This window comes from Ailuropoda melanoleuca, chromosome 2, assembly GCF_002007445.2.
Source record: "Ailuropoda melanoleuca isolate Jingjing chromosome 2, ASM200744v2, whole genome shotgun sequence".
NCBI classification, from domain to species: domain Eukaryota; kingdom Metazoa; phylum Chordata; class Mammalia; order Carnivora; family Ursidae; genus Ailuropoda; species Ailuropoda melanoleuca.
The window spans coordinates 176193222-176210282 of NC_048219.1; the positions used below are offsets into that span (position 1 = coordinate 176193222).

At 35.2% G+C, this 17061-nt stretch overlaps 1 protein-coding gene across 1 annotated transcript in view; it reads left to right on the forward strand.

The window, feature by feature from the left end:
* Positions 1 to 17061, forward strand: part of SPAG16 (sperm associated antigen 16) — a 964037-nt gene that overhangs the window by 46122 nt on the left and 900854 nt on the right. Inside the window, exon 7 of the mRNA XM_034655122.1 lies at positions 8848 to 8965. Coding sequence (XP_034511013.1) covers positions 8848 to 8965 — 118 coding nt within the window. The remainder of the gene's footprint in view (positions 1 to 8847; positions 8966 to 17061) is intronic.

Below are 17061 nucleotides of genomic sequence, written 5' to 3' on the forward strand. Positions count from 1 at the left end.
ACCAAATCATAAAGGAATATGGCATATTCACCATATTGTATGCATAGAGAATAATTGCAAAGGCTGCTTGACAAGGGTGAGGTGGAGGGAGGGTATGTACTGAATGACCTTGGATTTATGCAAAGGTTTTTAGAAATTATTTAAAAAATATTACTCAGTTTTATTTTCCCTCCTCCCTTGCTCTCCTACTTCCAAATTGAAGAAAGAAACTGCCCCTCAAAATAAAACAAAAACCAAGAAAATAATTTATAATCCTTAACGAAAATTTTCCTTTATTTGTTCTAGGGCAGTGCTTTCCAGTAGAAGTTTCTGTGATTTTGTAAATATTCTATATGTGTACTGTCTAATAAAATAGCTACTAAGTCACATGTGCTGTTAAACATTGGCCATGTGACTAGCACAACTAAGGGATAAGATTTCTAATTTTATTTATTTATTTAAGATTTTATTTATTTGACAGAAAGTACACAAGTAGGGGGAATGGCAGGCAGAGGGAGAGGGAGAAGCAGGCTTCCCGCTGAGCAGAGAGCCCAACGTGGGACTTGATCCCAAGACTCTGGGATCATGACCTGAGCGGAAAGCAGATGCGTAACTGACTGTGCCACCTAGGCACCCCATTTCTAATTTTATTTAATTAAGTTTAAATAGCCACATTTAGCTATAGCTACTGTATGGGACAACACAGTTTAGGGATGGTAATAACAGTTGCTGTATTTTGTAGGTGATTATGGTTATTGTGGCTATTATGATTTCTAAATTATAGCAGTCCCATTAAGCTTCAGAATCAATGTACTTAAACTTAATAAATTGTAGAAACTAGAGTTTTTCTTACTTTTCTTAAGTGTCTGTAGGAATAAAGCACCATTTAGAGGGACATTGCATTAACTTAAAAAAAAGGATCTTGAGAATGTTTATTCTTTGACATTAACCAGTTCTTTTGGTCTAATATTTTGGTTTGCATTTTTTGGTTCATAAAATTGTTGTCAGTCCAGAGAAATTCAGAAGAAATGTTCAAAATGATTTGTTACCCTTTTAACTTAAACAGTAACTGAGAAGTAGTACAGTATAATGGAAGGACCTTGGATTTTGGTGTCTTGTAAACATTGGAAGCCTGGCTTCACCGCTTACCTATAGATGTCCACTCTGTTTTGTTTCTTATCCTTAACAATGTTGATAATATATTTTGGATCAATATGTATAAATACTTGATACACAACATTGAACATAATACATGGTAATTTTTTTGCATGTACCGTAACATGGAAAGTGTATGTTGAATATATACTACTTTATCTAGATTTCCCTTTTGCATTTTTATACAGGTCTTTCAGAACTGTATATTGTATTTTATTTTAAAACACATGATTTAGGGGTGCCTGGGTGGCTCAGCCATTAAGCATCTGCCTTTGGCTCAGGTCCTGGGATCGAGCCCCGTATCAGGTTCCCTGCTCGGCGAGAAGCCTGCTTCTCCCTCTCACACACCCCTTGCTTATGTTCCTTCTCTCGCTGTCTCTCTTTGTCAAATAAATAAAATCTTAAAAAAAAATACATTCTTTAAATTTGGGAATTGTTCTGCACTCAGGACAATATAGGGCCTGTGGTTCCTACTGGTCATGTAGAAGTCCTTTAAAGGTAGCTATAGCTAAGCTTTTTCTTTCTTTCTTTCTTTTTTTTTTTTAAATTTTATTTATTTATTTGGCAGAGAGACAGCCAGCGACAGAGGGAACACAAGCAGGGGGAGTGGGAGAGGAAGAAGCAGGCTCCCCAGCGGAAGAGCCTGATGTGGGGCTCGATCCCAGGACTCTGGGATCACGCCCTGAGCTGAAGGCAGATGCTTAACGACTTAGCCACCCAGGCGCCCCAGCTAAGCTTTTTCTTATCCAAAGATAAATAATTGTTGTGCCTTCATTAGGGTGAGCCACCCATTTATCCAGATGAAAAGCCCAGAGGTATTTTACTAGTTTGTGTGTGTATGCACACACACATACAATAAGTGAGTTTGAATCACAGCACATTCTTTCATGGAAAAAAATCACAGGTTTGACTCTATTCCCACTATCTGTGCTAATTCAAACAGGTTTCAGTACTTCAGTTACTTGGGTACAAAACAGTTTAAGAACACGTTTGTATCCAGTTGTGGCAGCTGAAATAAGATGATTGTTTACTGTTGCTGCTTGGGTATTCTACTCTTTAGTAAATTGTTTGAGTTTTTTTAATTGTTTTTTTTTTTTCTTGAGTCTCTAGCCCATGTTTAAAAATGTATCATACTTGTTAAATTTCCTAGTATGTTTAAAGGGAATGCTATTGTAATTCATTTCATGTAAAAATTCAGCATTTTCGCATTATACTTTTTGTAATCTTTATGGGTCCTGATGAAGAAATCCACGTTACACTGTAATGAAATTAACATTTGTGTATTCAGCTAGCCTTTATTTCCACATTTAATCATTAAGAATAATGTCTCCATTTAACCATTTGACTGAATCACTTGTGTTTTCTAAGGACCTAAAGCAAAATTTCAATGATATCATTAGAGTCACAAAAAAACTAGAGATGAAGTTAATCACTGGTGAACACCTTGTCTGGTAGTTATACCATTGCATAATAAATCAAGTATAAGGAAAGAGTGGTTTTCATGCGAGGCTAAATTAGAGTCTAAGTTCTCTATGTTAATATTTTACCCAAATATTTCAGTTATATATCTATATTCCTTTCGCTGTAAACTACAAAACATCAGTCTTAATTTTTTCTGTAAATTGTTTAATTAAGTGGATACGTAGTTGATTTTACCTATCAACTTTATAGTAGTTCTCATTTAACATGAGTATCTTATGAATTTACTTATTTTCAGAATTATCAATATCAAAAGTTAGAACTTATAAGCAGATGAATTATGAGCTACTTATGGAACTTAGACACACTCTTTCAGACTGACTAAACAGAAGGTTTTTGTTTGTTTCAAGTTTTTATTTAAATTCTAGTTAGTTAACATATAGTGTGATATTGGTTTTAGGAGTAGAATTTAGTGATTCATCACTTATATATAACACCCAGTGCTCATCACCACAAGCGTCCTCCTTAATATCCATCATCCATTTAGCCTAACTCCCCTCCAGGAAATGTCAGTTTGTTTTCTGTAGTTAAGAGTCTCTTATGGTTTCCTCCCTCTCTCTTTTTTCCCCCTTCCCCTATGTTCATCTGTTCTATTTCTTAAATTCCATATGAATGAAGTCCTGTGGTATTTGTCCTTCTCTGATTGACTTATTTTGCTTAGCATAATACACTCCAGTTCCATCCACGTTGTTGCAAATGTCAAGATTTCATTCTTTTTGAGGCTGAGTGATATTCCGTTTGTGTGTGTGTCTGTGCGCACACAACACATCTTTATCCATTCACCAGTTGATGAACATTTGGGCTCTTTCCATAATTTGGCTGTTGTTGATAGTGCTGCTATAAACATCAGGGTGCATGTGCCCCTTAGAATCAGTATTTTTGTATTCTTTAGGTAAATACCTAGGAGTGTAATTGCTAGGTCATAAGGTAGTTCTATTTTTAACTTCTTGAGGAACCTCCATACTGTTTTCCAGAATGGCTGCACCAGTTTGCATTCCCACCATCAGTGTAAGAGGGTTCATGTTTCTCTGTATCCTTGCCAACAGAAGTTTTTTTTTTTTTGGATATTTTTTCCTTGTTATATTCCAGTGGTGTTCTACATGATGCTAATTCTTGGGATAGAGGATTATCAAGTCATAGTCCATGAATGAATTAGATGGTAAAATTAGTAAATACAGGAAAAATTGTTCCATCAATAATAACAATCCTTCAGTTTGTCCACAAATTACAGTACACATTGTTTTGTGTATATAACTCTGTACCTGAATATGAGTTTATAAATATATAATATTCATGGAAGTGTATGGTAAAGAGCAAAGTGTATATATGTTAAGCACATTAAATGGAATGGGGGATAGAATTGTGCATACTACTTAACATTCTTGTCTTAATACTCTCTCATGCTTTGCTGAATATGGTTGAATTTTAATACACATTATATATATATCAAATGTATATGTAACTTTAGTGCTTAGGTTTTATTGCTTTCAGCAGTGAGGTATAATAATAAATTATGTTAAGATAAATATGACTACAAATCAATGACTTTTATACTTTCATGAAAATACTGTGCAAAACAAGGACTCCTTTTATTTTTTTAAAGATTTTTTTTTTTTATTTGAGAGAGAGCCACACAGGTGGGGGAGGAGAGGAAAGGGAGCAGGGGAGGACGAGAGGACTCCCTGATGAGCATAGAGCCTGACTTGGAGCTCCATTCTAGGATGCCGAGATCATGACCTGAGTTGAAGTCAGGCTTAACCGACTGAACCACCCAGGTGTCCTCTTATTTTTTTAATAGAAAAACATTTAAAATTATTTGGATGCTTTTCTGCTTGCAGCCATGTCAGAGTAACTGGTATAAAACTAGCTTTCCAGCTGGTAATAGATGAGCTCTTCAACTGTAATGAACTACAAAACTGAATAAAATTTTTGGGAGCTGTTTTTTTCAGATGTTAGAAAATTGGCAGAGTCGGACTGTGATGCTTAAGAGAAGGGAACCATTCAGAATGAGTGGCATGGTCACTTCAGATTTTGGCCCAGATGTACTATTCAGACAGTAGTGTAACAAAGTAGAACACAGTCAGAGCACAGTAGTCTTGATTAACTGATGAGGCAGAGATTAACTGATCTCAGGGCTGCTGAGGGAACTGGAATTTGCGGGATAGGATACACAAAAGGTGGGAGGTGCATGAAAGGAATTTAAGAAATATTTGTAGTAGTTCCCTTTAATCTTTGACCAAGTACTAAGTTGTGGAATAGCGAGAGAATGATGCTGCTGGGAAACTGGGAACTAAATGGAGATTTCAGAGTTTGCAGATAAAGGAGTTCTGACCAGCTACAGTGGAGGAACCTCATTCAGTTAAGACCGTTGGTAAACCTGGGTGACTCAGTTGGTTAAGTGTCTGTCTTCAGCTCAGGTCATGATCCCAGGGTCCTGGGATCAAGCCCCACATCAGGTTCCCTGCTCGGTGGGGAGCCTACTTCTCCCTCTACCCCACCCCACTCATGCTCTCTCTCACTCTTTCTCTCCAATAAATAAAATCTTAAAAAAAAAAAAAAAAGAATCTTGATGAACCATGGCATAGGAACAGAGCTATTCTAGCCCTAGAGAAGGAACTACTTTAAACTTGCCTTAATAAAAGATTAAAAGTAAGCTTTGAAAAGCTCAAACTGCCCATTAGTAAATTAACTGTCTGCCAGAACAAAACTTGAAGAGAACAAAGTTCAGATAAATATATGTCCAACATATGATAAAATATATAACATATATAGAAGTAGGAAAATGTGTCCCACATCCAGGAAAAAGTAGAAATAGACCCAGAAATGACAGAAATAACGGAATTAGTAGATGAAGACTTTAAAACAGCTCTTATGAAATATTTAGAATTTTAAAGAAAATAATGAATATAATGAGTGAACAGTTGGGAAATAGCAGAAGTGAAATGAGAACTATAAACAAAGAACCAAATGGATGTCCTCAAACTGAAAAACGTATTTGCAACAAAAAATTCACTAAGAAGCTGAAAAGAGTTAACAGAGCCTCAGACCAAAAAAAAAAAAAAAAAAAAAAAAAAAAAGACTAAAAAAATTAACAGAATTGTGCCTGTGAGGCAATTTCAAGTAGTCTATCCTATTGTCAGAAGAAGATACTGGAGTGAACTTTCTCAACTTTGATAGCTTACTCCAGCTGCCTCATATATCAGTTAAAATTATTTATTCAAGGAATCTGGGATTGATCATTGGGTGGGTACATGGACCAAATAAGCCCACTTTGAGCCAGACCTTAGCCATGTTGCTACTTATTTTCTGGCCTCTGTAAATCCCTTTCTAACATAGGGGCTGTGATGTCACTCTGGGTTTGTGGATATTAATAATAACTTCTTAAAATATCTTTTCCCAGTACATAGTCACACAAGTAAATGGTATAGGTAATTTTGTGGAAGAACGGGAGTTGTCACAGTGTATAATTGCTGTGGTGTTATAGAGTTCCTTTTCTACTCTTTGTCAGTAGGGCAACTCAAGACATTTTCACTTTTCTGAGTGTTAGCTATCACTTTTTCTAAGTTTCTAAGAGTCACCTCAGCAGTGACTTTATTACATCTATTGGAATACTTGTTTCAGTACTTGTAAAATCCAGCATCTTAAGTAAATTTTTGTTTATCCAGTCTTAGGTTACAGCCCTTTTTAGCATCTCAAAATCCAGCCTCTGGGGTGCTTTTTTGGTTCTTGCTCATATATGATTAATTCTTACAGCAGTTTGGATGTATATTTTCTTTTCTCCCTTACCAAACCATTAGCTAGGCAGTTAGGAGAGGAGGAGGTAGGGCCGACTTCAGGAGGGCATCATTTACCTTTTGGGGAAAATACCTCTACTCAGCACAGCTAAAGTGTTAGCTCTCTCTAGGGAAAGAGAGCCACCTCTGCATGCCTACCGGACCTAAAGAGAAAGGAAGGATACAGGGTCATACTGAGAATCAGAGAAAAAAAGGCCATTTCAATAAGATAAAGAGTCTATCAGGACATCATAATATGCATGACTCTAATATAAGAGCTTCAAAATATATGAAGCAAAATCTGATAAAACGTAAAAATAGATATTTCTACAGTTACAATTGGAGATTTTAGCATTCCTCTTTTAGCAATTATTAGAAAAATAGGCAAAAAGTCTCTTAAGTCTATAGAATAAGGCATCAATTAATTGAGTGTAATTGACATTTCTTGAATTCTACTTTGGACTTTTCATGTGCACAAAATAGGTTATGTGCTCAGGCATAAAACAAGTCTCTATACATTTCAAAGAATTGATGTCATACAAAATACATTCTCTGACCACAACGAAATTAAAAATCAATGACAAAAAGCTCTCTGGAAAATTCCCAAATATTTGGCAATTAAGTAAAATAGTTCTAAATAGTCCATGAGTCAAAGAAGGAAGTGAGAAAGTATTTCGATATGAATGGCTGAAGATGCAGCATATTAAAAATAGTGGGATGCAGCCAAAGCAGTGCTTAAGGCAAAATTGATAGTTAAATTTTTTTATTTTTTTGAATTGATAGTTTTAAATGCTTATATTAGAGAAGAAAATTTTATACTAATAATATAATCTTGTACCTTAGGTGCTCAAAAAAAAAACCCAATTAAATGCAGAGAAAGAAAAAGAAATGAAATAATAAAAAGATCAGAAACCAATAAGCTAGCAAAGGAATAAAGAAAAATGAACAAATATACAAAAATAAATGAAATCATATGTTGGTTTGAAAACATAATAAAACTGATTAAGTTGACAATAAAATTGACAAGACTAGATAGACTAATCACCAAATGTTGCCAGAGAGGTAGAGTAACCAAGGCTGTCATATATTGCTGTTGGAAGTGTAAATTAAAACCCAGCAATTCAACTCCTAGGTATTTTTTCCAAGAGAAAGAGAACCAAAAAATATCTTCTATGACTTGTGTAAGAATGTTCATAGCAACCTTATTCATAGTGGCCCCAAGTTAAAAACAAATCATTCTTCATCAGCAGAATATTGAATAAACACATGGTAGAATATACATGCAAGGGAATATGACTCACAATAAAAAGAAATGGATTACTGATATACACAACAGCCTGGAAGAATCTAAAAAACATTATGCTGAGTGAACGAAGCCAGTTTCTGGCCTCATGGAATGAATTTGGAATTTTTCCTTCCTTTTCTATTTTTTGTAATAGTTTGAGAAGAATAGGTATTAACTTCTTAACTGTTTAGTAGAATTTGCCTAGGAAGCCATCTGGTTCTGGGCTTTTTCTTTTTGGGAGTTTTTTGATTATTGATTCAGTTTCTTTGCTGTTATCAATATGTTCAAATTTTCTACTTCTTCCTGTTTCAGTTTTCACAGTTTATGTTTCTAGGAATTTATCCATTTCTTCCAGGTTATCCAATTTGTTGGCATATAGTTTTTCATAATCTCTTAAAATTGTTTGTATTTCTGTGATGTTGGTTGTTACATAAGAGAAAATATTCTATGATTCCAAATATATGAAGTTCTAGAATTTCCTGAGGCATTAGAAATGCTCTATATTTTGATAATAATGTGGACTACCTGGGCATGCATATTTCTGAAAACTCTGAACTATAACATTTAAGCTCTGTATGTCTTATTCCAGGTAAATTACACTTAAGTAAAAAAGGTTAAAAAAATATATTTTGAAGGCATTTTCAAATAAAACAGTTTCTTAAAGGTGCTTATATGTTGAGTTGAATTATTTCTCCTATGAGATAATGAAATATTTTTTTACTTAATTTTCTTAATACAAGTTAATCAAACTTGTTTTCAAGACCATCCTTTATTTTGATGTGAATGACACTCTTTCTGTTTAATCTTCCATTATTTGCAGCTGTTGTCTTTTTGACAATTGTTTCTGAATTGATTAAAGAAACTGCAAGTTTTTCTCTCAGTGAATAGCAATCTTCTGACTATGTGCTTGAATATAACAAAACTGTTGGTAGGAAGTAGAAAACTAGTTAACTCAAAAGAAATCTGACTTCCTTGTTTCTACCATGTTTAGGGAAGTAGCATACCAAGTAGTATTTCTGGCAATTCTTGGCTTGTTATGTTGACCTTTATATGGTTATTCATTTTTTATTTGACTGCAAAAAGAGAGAGAGAGAGAGAGAGAGAAGTGTTTAGATGTTAGATGGAAATCACTGATTTAACTCAATTACCTTTTAAGATGCCCTTTATTTTTCATAGGTTAAAGTTACATTATGCATCGTATGAACCGACTATCAGGGTGTTAATTGAGAAGCATCACGCTTTACTGAAGCAGAAAATGCTGACCTCTCTGGAAAGAGACAGAGCAGTTGGGCAGGTAAAGAGGCCATCAAAACCACCTCAAAATGATTTTAACCATTCATTTTTTAATAATATAAGTAGAAATATTGGTTTTATTTCTGAGATAAATCTTGAAAGGTTTTCAACAGTTATGTTGTAAAAGATTCATTTGGAAATATTCATAAAAATTATTTTGTTTATTTTAAACCTATAAAGATTATTACTAAACTAAACGTTTAATTACAACATAAATTTATAGGAGATATAAAGTGTAGTTAGAGGAAAAAACTCAGCCATTGTAGTCAAACTTGGGTTTATTTATTTATTCATTTTTATGGGTTTTTGTTGTTGTTTGGGGTTTTCTTTAGATTTTATTTATTTATTTACTTGTCAGAGGGAGAGAAAGAGAGTGCACAAGTAGGGGGGAACAGCAGGCAGAGGAAGAAACAGGCTCCCTGCTGAGCAAGGAGCTTGATGTGGGATTCGATCCCAGGACCCTGGGATCATGACCTGAGTGAAGACAGATACTTAACAGACTGAGCCACCCAGGTATCCCCAAACTTGGGTTTAAATGCTAACTTTGACATCTGTAAACATGGACCTTAAACAATTTCTCATATATAAAGTATAGCCACAATGATCTGCCTTTTTTTAATATTGTGAAACTTATATGAGATAATGAATAAAAACTCACTGGAATTTACCCCCAAATGAATATTTGACACCCCTAGTTTTGGACTCAATTTCCGTAATTTCTACTGTCAACACCCTTTTCCATTCTTCCTGGGGGTTTTTGCATGGGTCTGGGACAGTGTTGAGGAACTTCTGGTATATAATTCAAGAAAGGTAAAACAAAATGTTTATGGGCCACTTAAAAAATATGTAACAGTTTGTTAGAAAATATAAAAGTGCAACTATGCTTAACATTCTTTTATTGTTTTCTATAAATTTTCATTTTTGGCCAAACTTTCAGAAACCACAATAGCTTGCATGATGGTTTTATTCTTCCTTGAATGATTTTAGTGTTAAGACATGCTTTAATCAAGTTGTATTTTGCCCGTTTTTGAGTGTAATTCTTAATTATTAAAATGCCAAACATTACTTGTGTTCATGCTTCTTTGTGCTTGAATTTTAATTTTGTATTCTTGAATGTCTGAATTGTATTATTGGTAATATTGCATAAAAGGAGTATAATAATAATTTACACTTTTATGGCATTATATGACAAACCTTCAGAATTTCATCTCCTTGCTCCTTTTCATCTAACCCCTCTCCCCAGTATCCCAACAAAAGGCACAACTCTTGGAGTACTTCGTGCTAGATTTAGGTTGCGTCTGGTTCTTATCCTGCCACAGACCCTGATTAGACTTTTGCTATCCATCTTATTCTCTTTATTCCCTGGTCACATACTTATCTCACTATTATCCTTCTCCAGGGAGGAATCCATCTGTGATCTGGCCATATATTCCCAAAAGATCATGTATACTTTGACACCTCTGACAGACCACGCAGACTGAGATTCACTATTCAAGGACACTAGGGTCGGGGCGCCTGGGTGGCTCAGTCGTTAAGCGGCTGCCTTCAGCTCAGGGCATGATCCCGGCATTATGGGACCGAGCCCCACATCAGGCTTCTCTGCTGGGAGCCTGCTTCTTCTTCTCCTCCTCCCCCTGCTTGTGGTCCCTCTCTCTCTGGCTGTCTCTCTCTGTCAAATAAATAAATAAATAAAATCTTTAAAAAAAAAAAGACACTAGGGTCTTCTAGGAATCCATGCTAGCAAGTGCTTACACTCCTCACTTGATTGTTGATTTCTGTATCTGCAACCTGTCCTACACTAGATCTACACTTATTTTATGTGTAAATAGGGCTAAGTTATTTTCCTGAAAAGGCCATCAATTCCCCTATCTTTAATATGAATTGAATGTCTGAGGTTAGATCAAAGGCCTTTTTGAGAACATACTTAGGTCACATATACTCTTTGAGTTTCAGATTGTTTCTCACTGGTTTAGTTAGAAGAACTAAAGATTGGGAGTGTACGTGTGAGTCCCAGCTGTGCTGAACAGTAGTCATATGAGCATTCAGGTCATTTTACTTATATATCTGTTTTCTTACCTATTAAACAGAGATCAAATTACTTGCCTTATGTTTGATATTTATCTAAAAGTGGAAACTTGTTTAAAAAATTAAATCACTGCATGAGATAGGGTTGAATTTTATACACTGTTGTTCATATTAGCAAAGAATTGTATTATCTGCAAGTTTTTTTTTTTTATCTTTGAACCCCTACTTCTGCTGAAGACAAAGAAAAAAGAACCTGCTATTAAAGACTATCCAGATCTTCCTGGGTTAAAATCGTTTCTTTGAGTTTAACACACGGTATCTGAATGCTATATTAACTGTTGAGCTAAAACATATCAGTGTTAATTTTCTGTCTTTGAATCACATCTTCTCATTCTTTCCCAGGTGGTTCCTACAACAAGGGGCACTTATTTATCCATATGGCTTGAAGCCTACATGCTTGGCCTTCACTTGCTAGTGCAGTGTACTATTTAAATGGTCATATTCCTGGTGTTGAGGTACATGGTTCTAGGTAGTTCTTTTGAGTGGGAACCTGATATACCTTGCTAAATCCATGGCTTCTGTCACAACATCTCTGAGTTCCTTAATATCTATAGCCTCATCATCCTGACTCCTCCTTTTTCTGGTTAAGTGCTAAAATGGTAACGTTTTTCATGTACTTCTCTGAGACAAGTTGAGACTTCTGATTTTCCTACACTGCTAATTCAACCTGTGGGCAATTTGGAAACCACTTAAGGTCTATCTACACAGACCTATTATCTTCAATCAATGTCCAGACACCACCGAAGGATATTATGTTTTTCCAGCACAGTGCAAAATATGAAGGTCTTTTTAAGAGACTGTCAATTTTCCTAGATTATTCCCTAAGAAGCTGGGAGCAAGTTTAGTCTATACTTGGAGAATCTTTGAATTATCTGCCTTTCTGTGTCCTTTTTTTCCCAACCAGCCACACTTGGATTTTTAGCTTGAAAGGTGAAATGGATTACTCATATATGAATGCTTACTTCTTCTCCCTCTCAGGCATAGGGCCTTTTATACTTCTTTTTTTTTTTTTTTTAAAGATTTTATTTCTTTACTCGACAGAGATAGAGACAGCCAGCGAGAGAGGGAACACAAGCAGGGGGAGTGGGAGAGGAAGAAGCAGGCTCACAGCAGAGGAGCCTGACGTGGGGCTCGATCCCATAATGCCGGGATCACGCCCTGAGCCGAAGGCAGACGCTTTAACCGCTATGCCACCCAGGCGCCCCTATACTTCTTTGTTAGATGGAATATCTTCCTGTCCTCTTCTACATTATCAGTCACTCTGCATCCACATTTATTCCAGGCAGTCCTAAACTACACCTGTTGTCACAGGGTATTATTAATAGATACAATTTATTTTTATCAGTTTCTCTAAGTTTTTTTTATTTCAAGTTTTAATTTAAATTTTAGTTAATTAACATATAGTGTAGTATTAGTTTCAGGAGTGTTATTTAGTGATTCATCACTTACATATAACATCCAGTGCTCATTATAGCAAGTGCCCTCCTTAATACCCATCACCCATTTAGCCCGTCCCCTGCCTACCTCCCCTCCAGCAACCCTGAGTTTGTTTTCTATAGTTAAGAGTCTCTTATAGTTTGCCTCCCTCTCTCTTTTTTTTCTTCTTTCCCCTACGTTCATGTTTTGTTTTGTTAAATTCTTAGCAGCAGAATGCATATTCTTTTCAAGAGCATGTGGAACATTCTCCAGAATAGTTCACATGTTAGGCCACAAAACAAGTCTCAATAAATTAAAAAAGATTGATATTAGATCATGCACCTTTCCTAGCCACAATGGTATGAAACTAGAAATCACAAGAAAAAATCTGGAAAGAACAAAAATACATAGAGGCTAAATAACATGCTATTAAACAATTGAAAGCATCAACCAAGATATTAAATATGAAATAAAAAACACAAGGAGACAGATAATGAAAACACAAGGGTCCAAAATCTCTGGGATGCAGCAAAACTGTTCTAAGAGGGAAGTTTATAGCAATAAACTTCATGAAATAAGAAAAATCTCAACTACACAACCTAACCTTACACCTAAAGGATCTAAAAAAGAACAAACAAAGCCTAAAAGCAGTAGAAGGAAAGAAATTATTAATAAAGATTAGAGCAGAAATGAATGAAATAGAGACCAAAAAATAGAGAAGATCAATAAAACCAGGAGCTGGTTTTTTGGAAGGATAAGCAAAATTGATATACCTTTAGCCAGGCTCATCAAGAAAAAGAGAAAGGATCAAATAAAAAAAATGGAAATGAAGAATGAGAATAATGACCAACATCACAGAAATACAAAGGATTATAAGACAATGTCATAAAAATTTGTATGCCAAAAATTGGACAACCTAGAAGAAATGGATAAATTCCATAAGCATGTAAACTTTCAAAACTGAATCAGGAAGAAATAGAAATTTTAACAGATAGATTACTAACAATGAAATTGAATTAGTAATAAAGAAAAACTCCCAACAAATAAAAGTTCAGGACCAAATGGCTTCACAGGTGAATTCTACCAAACATTTAAAGAAGTAATACCTATTCTTCTTAAACTATTTAAAAAATATTAGAAGAAGGAAAGCTTCCAAATTCATTCTATGAGGCCAACATTACCTTGATATCAAAACCAAACAAAAACACTTAGAAAAAAAGAAAACTACAGGTCAATTGATGAACATAGATGCAAAAATTTTCAACAAAATATTAGCAAACTGAGTCCAACAATACATTAAAAGAAATCATTAACCATGATCAAGTGAGATTTATTCCAGAGGTGTACAGATGGTTCAATATTAAGAAATCAATCAATGTGACAGATCACATTAAGAATAGAAAGGATGAAAACTGTACAGTCATCTCAGTAGAATCAGAACAAGTTTGACGAGGTACAACGTCCATTCATGATCAAAACTCTGAACAAAGGTGGTTTAGAGGGAACATACCTTAATATAATAGCTTCATTATTACTCTAAACAATGACAACAGCAACAACCAAACAAAAATCCAATTTGGAAAATACTATTTGAAAATTCTAGAGTTTATTTCCTGTTACCTAAAAAGGAGAAGTTTGGATTTAGAAATAGCTTTCCTCTCTCTATCACATCTACCTGTTCAAGACAGTAGATTGATTTGACATAGTAGGATTTGAGTAGAAGGTGCCATTTCTGCTCACCATAGTTTTCACCATGGACAATGCCAATATACTGGGTATTTGTATGTCCTTCCAGATCTGTTTTATTGCTGTCAGTGGAAACTGGATGTGGCAGCTGCCATTCTCAGGATGAATTCTATATTATACATGGTTTCTTATGTCATCAGATTTTGTTCAGGATCCAAAATGGGCACATATGATCGATGGAGCCTATGCGGTATAGTTAGCATCCAAGTTACAAGAGAGGATGAATAAAATTTAAAAAAGTATTTCATATCTATACTGAAAGATGGGAGGTTCACAATTCATGAACCCAAGATGCTGAGTGGCCAAAATGGCTGTCAGATATTCCCTACTCCAGGATAATCCTAAAATCAATTAGTACATTCTTCAAATTAGGACAGACAGTATAGTCTCAGTTTTATCATCTTTATCCTTGGACTACAAGCCAAGGTTCTATTTAATGAGCTGAACTTTTTGGGAATGTTTCATACAAAAAATGATTTATTACCACCCAAGTCTTTTTTTTTTTTCCTTTCCTGTTGAAACATTCATATCAGGTATACCTGGATATACAGTCTTGGATTAACCTTTTAACTTCAGTCTATTAATGTGTCATGAACTATAGAATAACTTTATTAAAAAATTTTGAAAGTGAAACTATATTAAAATATATGCAAAGTTCCTCTATGATCTAACATGAAAGATACATCAACTTTTATGCTTATTTTTTGTTACATCTTTATTTCCAGTGTCTGCTTTATTTCAGTGATGCTCTGAGAAGTCACTTCTTTTTTTTTTTTTAATTTATTTTAGAGAAGTGAGGGAGGGGCAAAGGAAAAGGGAGAGAGAGAATCTCAAACAGACTCCCCACTGAGCGTGGAGCCCTATACCGGGCTCAATCTCACGACCCAGAGACCACAGGCCTGAGCCAAAATCGAGTCAGATGCTCAACCTACTGAGCCACCCAGGCACCCTTCTGAGAAGTTACTTCTAACCAAAACTTTTGGGATATGAGCTTGGAGCAGTAGAAAGTATCTTATAATTTTTATCTGTATTCCTAATCATGACTTCTTTAAAAACCTTATCTTAATGAACATTTAGCTCACTATCATTCTCTTTAAACATGGTGATCTCTCTAATCTCTTGCAAGAAGAAAGGTTAGAATTTATCATTTTTAAGTGATACTCAGTTTGTATGTAAAAGTGAAAGTATACTGTGAGATGACAAAAATCTAAAAGAAGTATGTGTTTTCAATTTTTTTTGGTAATGGTATAGCAACTTCCAAATTTATTTAAATCTTATAGAAAAACCTATAATTTGTTTTGTTTTACAAAATTACTGAAAATGTTCAAAATTCTGAATTACAGTCCTATGATTGAAAAGATATATAATTTGTTAGTGTGTGTGTGTAAATAAATAAATAAAAAAGTTAAACTTTATCTTTTTTTGGATTATGGGTCTCTAATTCAGGAGGTATTCTAAAAAATAAATGTATATATTTTCTAGGTCTGTCTGCTGAGAGAATCTAGAAGCAATGATGCTCCAATAGCAAATGAGTATACCCGGTGCATAGATAAATGTTTAATACCGTTCTCTAACAAAAGGACGTTAGGGCTCCTTGGAGAAGTGGCTGGTTATAGGCTGGACAGGGAAAATACAAAATGAACCTGGAATATTTGTCCCATCTTGTTGCACTAGAATGTTAGGAGATACTCAGAAAGTAAAAGAGAGAGAGAGAGAGAGGGGAAGGAAGGAAGGAAAGGAAGGGAAGGAAGGAAGGAAGGAAGGAAGGAAGGAAGGAAGGAAGGAAAGGGAAAGGAAGAAGGGACCAAACAAAACATTAGAGTATGTCAAGGGACAAAGGAACTGTGGAGGGCACTTCCTAAATGGAGCAACAATCAAATTTGGTTTGGATGTTGAGACTGACTGTGCTATGCACACAGCAAAAGGATATGCAAACATTTATATTATATAATTGAGCTCTGTGGGGAGAGCAGCACATGCCTTACGTGCAAGTCTGAGACGTCTTGAGAGAACTAAGGAAGGAGACTGGCTTGGGGTTTTTGATGTGGTTAGGGTTTGGGAGCCTGATGAGAGTTCCTATGTGGGAGGAGGGGCTTAGGTGGTTTGAATCTCCCACCAGTGGCAAAGGAGGGAGCATCCAGGCTTTCATATCAGCTTGCTCAGGTGTGGGCCTGTAAGGAAAGTAGGAAGTAAGGCTTAAAAAGTGTTAGCAGTCAAACATCAACAAATGGAGTCATGCTCATTACAGGAATCGTTCTGCAAGAGCTCCCAATGGTCAAATTTTGAACAATTTGAGCAACAAAATAAATAATACAGTGTGGGATTATAACCCACAGTATAAAATAAGTATCTGTGAGTTCATAATGATATAAATAAATGGATAAGTATGTAAATGGGGGAAAATAAAAATATTTCTCTCAAAGAAGAATCTCAGATGACATGTAGATAATCTTTCCCTCAAAGAGGTGGAGCTTAACACCTCAGCTGTTCATTGTTGGCTCTACTAAATGACTTGCTTCCACAAGTACAGTGGAAGTGGGGGAAAGAGTAATTTTACAGTAGAGAAACCTGGCAAATACTACTTCACGAAGGTGATCAGGGTTAACATCATCATCAGTCTTTAATCATGTTGATATTACCCTTGATGCGTTATTAATGACACTTCTACTCTGTGGTCTTCCTCCTCAAAACCATAACTCCTACCTAAACATGAGAAAACATTAGACAAACCCAAATGTATGTACATTCTCCAAAATATTACCTGACAAATACTCAAAATTGTCAAGATCGTCAAAATGAGGGAAAGTCCGAGAAACTGTCCCAGTCCAGAGGAAGCTAAGAAGACACGAT